This window comes from Frankliniella occidentalis, unplaced genomic scaffold, assembly GCF_000697945.3.
Source record: "Frankliniella occidentalis isolate FOCC.00 unplaced genomic scaffold, Focc_3.1 Scaffold242, whole genome shotgun sequence".
NCBI classification, from domain to species: Eukaryota; Metazoa; Arthropoda; class Insecta; order Thysanoptera; family Thripidae; genus Frankliniella; species Frankliniella occidentalis.
Window position 1 is genome coordinate 291,772 of NW_026267368.1, and position 4,654 is coordinate 296,425.

General features: G+C 54.6%; 1 protein-coding gene across 1 annotated transcript; it reads left to right on the plus strand.

The window, feature by feature from the left end:
- Positions 1–2,571, plus strand: LOC113215216 (uncharacterized). Its single transcript, XM_052273069.1, has 3 exons — positions 1–339; positions 817–1,153; positions 1,728–2,571. The coding sequence occupies exons 1-3, from the start codon at positions 166–168 to the stop codon at positions 1,970–1,972; spliced, it is 756 nt and encodes a 251-aa protein (XP_052129029.1). The 5' UTR covers positions 1–165; the 3' UTR covers positions 1,973–2,571.
- The last annotated feature ends 2,083 nt before the right edge of the window (positions 2,572–4,654 follow it).

Consider the following 4,654-nt stretch of genomic DNA (forward strand, 5'->3'; position numbering starts at 1 on the left):
ACAAAATAATTGTCCCTCCCCATAAAGTGCGCACAAATTATGTTTCCCGCGGCGATGCAAACACCATATGGCGCCTGCATCACGTTTCACGGCCAATCTCTGTAATTTAGTAATTACTGTAATATTCGCACTCTGCACTAGGTCGTGCCCCTGGTGCGCGTACTGATGCGGAAGCGCACCAAGGCATCATACACGGCTGTTCTGGAGAAGTTGAAAGAACTCGCGCCTGGCTTCAAACCGCGGGAAGTATTTGCTGACTTCGAAGCTGGCGAGCAGGCTGCTCTTGCGTTGGCATTCCCTAATGCAAAAGTCCACGGCTGCCTGTTTCATTATGTCAAGGTTAGTTATTTTCAAATCGAGTACGAGACTAATATTATTTTCTTCTTGACTTTCCGGCTTCCAACCATGGCCCCTATCCCCAAGTAGCACCAATGCTCTTCAATGCGCATAGAATTGCAATAAGCGATGACACAATGGTGACGCTTTGAAAGCACATTTAGTGTGCCTATGTTGCGACGCGCGTTAAGTGCACGTTTAAAACGGCAATGCACATTCAGTGTACCTAAAATGTTTAACCTTCCCGGGCATTGAAATGCGCCTACAAAGTAACACATTTTAGGAACATTTAATGTGCTTAATGCGCGCTTAATTCGCGTAATGCACATTTAATGCGTAACCTTTTTTGCGCATTTTAATGCGCATTTAAGTGCATAGGCGCTACTAGTGTAATTCAATGCGCATTACCGATCGGAGCTGTCCGGGATTGGGTGCCCTAGGCCTTTGCTGTTTCTGATGTTTTTGGGGGTGTGCCCTTAGGCTGTCGGAGGAAAAGCTCGAAAGCTGGGAATGGTAAGAGCAATCAGGCGATTCTCCATCGTTCGCCGTTTGGTGCGGTCCTTCTGCGTCCTTCCACTTCTCCCTCAGAATTTCATCATGAAGGGGTTCCGCTCCATATTGAGGCTTGCCTTGAAGAAGAATGTGCCTGGGGTGATAACTGACCTTGCATCCTACTGGTTGCACACTTGGCGTCCAAAGCTACACATTCTATCTGTGTCCGGTTGTGAAGATCGAACCACAAATTGCTGCGAGTGTGACAACAGGATGCTTCAAGACGCTGTTCGGGAAAAGCGTCCAAATGTCTGGAATTTTATTGGTAAGTAATGGTTTTATTAAGAAGATTGATAGGGAATTATTTTTATTGGTGACGTTTTTAAAGCGCATTACAGCATTTAATGCGCATGACGCTCTTTTAATGCGTCACCTTTTAGGGCATTTATTCATAACGCCCATTGAAGCGCATTTAATACGGGTTTTCCAATCGTCGCTGCCCACGGGCTCCTTACGGCTCCCGTGCGAGTAGGCAGCCCGCCCACACGCGTGCATGCGGTACAGTGTAACTAAGTGCGCGGCGTGTTGCTGGTCGTGGCCAAATGTCTGACGACGTGCACTCTTAGAGCTTATGAACATTTGTATTCATAGCTTACCGAGTTCTGTGTACGTGCTCTGCTTACGCATTTTTTAATACGTCGGTGTGAACAAATTTGTTAATGTTCGCTCCTGCCGGCCCGACCACAGTGTGGTCATGAGTTGCCGGTCCCCTCCTTCCGGCATGACCACATTGTAGTCATGTACCGCCGGTCCCTCCTGCGGGTTTGACCACATTGTGGTCATGTGGTCAGCGAGATCATCCCTACATCGTTTCAGTTATGTCCTCTCTTGTGCCTTAGATGGAGTTCGAGAGATGGAAGACTGCACCCAGCAGGATCTGCATGTCCTGAGGAAGAAGAAGAAAGCCGTCAGGCGAAGGTCGGTATCTGCTGTGGCAAATGATGAGACCATAAAAGTTCTCACTCAAGAATTAAAGGACAAACACATTTCCGTTGCATCTTTTCTGAAAGATGCATCCTACACAATTGTTAAGGCACTCAACAGAGGCCTTAACGGCAAGAAGAAAATTAGGAGGAACATCTAGGAATATCTTCTGCACCCTCTCTCACATTATGCTTCCGTAAAGGAAGTATACAATAGTGAGGCAATATGGTTGCATTTTTTTATAGTTCGTATTGAGAATTTCTTACTCTTGTGTTTCGTATACATTTTGAATAAAACTCTGACTAGTAAATCAGCTGTTATTTCCCCTAGTTTGCAATTTCCTTGAAACTTTAGGGCTAGTTTTTGGCAATGGGGCAAAGTTCCTCAGGAAACTTGCACTGACGACTGTAGTTTCCCTGGGAACTAAACCGAGGTCGGGGGAAGTGAGTGAGCGCTCACGTAAGAGATGTGCGGTGCCTTATAGTAAGCGAAACTGCCAATATTTTTGAAGAATTACAATCTCCGTGCTGTCCGCTCTTCCAGAATGTATAGTTGTGTCAATTTTCAGGTCATTTGGCTTGCTATAAGTTAGGCACGCCGGAGCGCTCACGTATGAGACGAGCGTCGGAGTGCGAAAGGAGAGGGGCTCTGTACTAAGCAAAATGACCTGAAAATTGACAAAACTATTCATTTTTGGAAAGAGGAGAGTACAAAGATTGTAATTCTTCAAAAATATTGGCAAATTTGGCTTAGTACCCCGCGGCTGGGTTCAGCATCAGCCAGTCAGGAAGAGGGGGGGGGGGGCAGTCGGTGTGCAGCAGTTGCAATGTGCACTGCATTCACAGCCCGGCCCGGGCGACACGCTGCGCGCAAGCTGCGCAACGTCATGCAGGTGCAGCCTCATGCTGCAGGCTCCGCAGGGCCGGCGCCGTGTCGGCCGTGATGACGTGAGCAGCTCGTGCAGCTCGTGGTCTTGATGAAGTTGACGCGGAACGCCAGCCGCAGCTGCTCGTTCTTGATGAACAGCCTCTCCACCTGGGACCACGCGGACGGGACCAGGGCCAGCACCAGCACAGAACAGGTAGACGGAGCGCAGCTGGGCAGGGCAGGAGCCTCGCCGCGGCCCTCGCGCTTTACGCCCTCATCTGCGGGGCACCGGCACCAGCTTCCGCAGCGAATTTGCACGCCACCATGGCCTCCAGCCCGGCGATCATGTTGCAGATAAGCTTACGGAGGTTGGGCACGCCGGTCAGTAGTCGCGCCGGCTGAGCGGAGGGCGTCATGTACCAGTAGCTCAAGTCGACCACGTCCGCTTTTCTGAGATTCATTCGGCAAATTACGGGAGCTCAGCGCCTCTGCGAGTGACCCGGGCACCTCCGGGTCGAGGTAGGGCAGCTCGCCGTTGAGGAGCATTGCGGTAAAACATCCTAACGCTGCGAACCTTGCCGTGGAGCACGGACCGCAGCGCAGCGCATGATGGCAAGGCACACGATATAGGCCACGTTGGCGTCCTCGACGTCCCGATCATATCGGACACCGACGGCGCAGAGCACCAGGGCTGTCCCTGCCCCAACGACCCCGCCGTGGTGGCGGCGGTGTGTGCGAGCGCGACCCGCACGGCGTGTGCGCGGCGCAGTGCTACGTGTGCGACCGGCTGCTCAACGAACGGGCCGTGCACCGCGTCAACGTGGAGCGCCTCGGCGAGGACATGGGCCCAGCGGTCAGCGAGCACCTCGAGAAGCTAGTGACGGAGCCCGGCCGACAGGACCTGTGCACCTGTCATGGCTACATCGTGAAGATGCGGGTGCCGCCGACGAAGGCTGTGGTGAACGAACGGCTTCCGCTACCCGCCTGTGCCGCCCGGGCTGCGACCGCTCACCGAGGTGGAGGAGCACGTTCTAGCGCTGCGCCTGCCGTTCCAGCAGATAGTGCACCTGGCAGATTGGGCCGCCGCGGGCAGCACGGCGTGCGGGGCTCCGTCACCAGCGTGCCGACGGGCGCGGCCGACACGGTCACGGTGCGCACCGTCATCCCGCTGCTGCCGCAGGAGGACGAGCTGTGTGTTGTCAATATCAAGCGCAAGCTAATACACAGACGGGCATACGCGCGGAGCTTCGTAGACAAGAGCAAGCTGGTGGAGTGGGGCCGCTACCTGCAGGGCACGCCGTTGTATACCGCGAGCATGGCGTCGTCTTCGACGAGTCCCGCCTGCCTGGACCCACCGCCTGCGCCCGCCGAGGGAGAAGAGGAGCCGCGATTCAGTGAGGAGGGAGACGTGTGCTTTGGGCAGCCCGACGAACCTGCGGACCACGAGGAGATGTCCAGCACTCACTGCTTACAGAGGACCGCGCGTGCCCGGCGCGCCCGCCCGTGCAGAACCGACCCGGAGACCGACGAGGTGGATGTGGCGCCGGGCGAGAACAGCACCCCGGTGAGTGTCGTGTGGGACCGTAAGGCTGAGGAGCTGGCCTTCCCTGGCGTGTACCTGGGATGCGAAAGAGTGTCCGAATTCTCCAATGTGTCGACACTTCTCGCTTAACGCTTAACTTCTTCTGCTGGGCTTCTGGCTGAACGCCTCAAAATCTCTACGGTCTGAGCGTGAGGGAGTGAGAGCGCTGCTTTGTCTATCCTCTTCTTGAAATCTCAATGGGCAGGCCGAGTCTCCAAAAGTCCACACATGTGCTGGGCCGACTAATAGGCGTGCAGCCCCGGAGTCGCCGGCCGTGTCCAGACCTGCTCACCCCCCCCCTCCCTCCTCCATTGAGGTCGCCCCTGGCGATGACATTGAACACCGTTCGATCAGCCGGGGCCCGCACCCGCCAACCTTGCCACCCTAGCTTAA

Excerpts from the sequence above, each read along its gene's own strand:
- LOC113215216 (XM_052273069.1), top strand. The coding sequence starts at position 166 with ATGCGGAAGCGCACCAAGGCATCATACACGGCTGTTCTGGAGAAGTTG. Across the intron at positions 340-816 it reads GCCTGTTTCATTATGTCAAG|GCTGTCGGAGGAAAAGCTCG; the intron begins GTTAGTTATTTT and ends GTGTGCCCTTAG. Across the intron at positions 1,154-1,727 it reads AAATGTCTGGAATTTTATTG|ATGGAGTTCGAGAGATGGAA; the intron begins GTAAGTAATGGT and ends CTTGTGCCTTAG.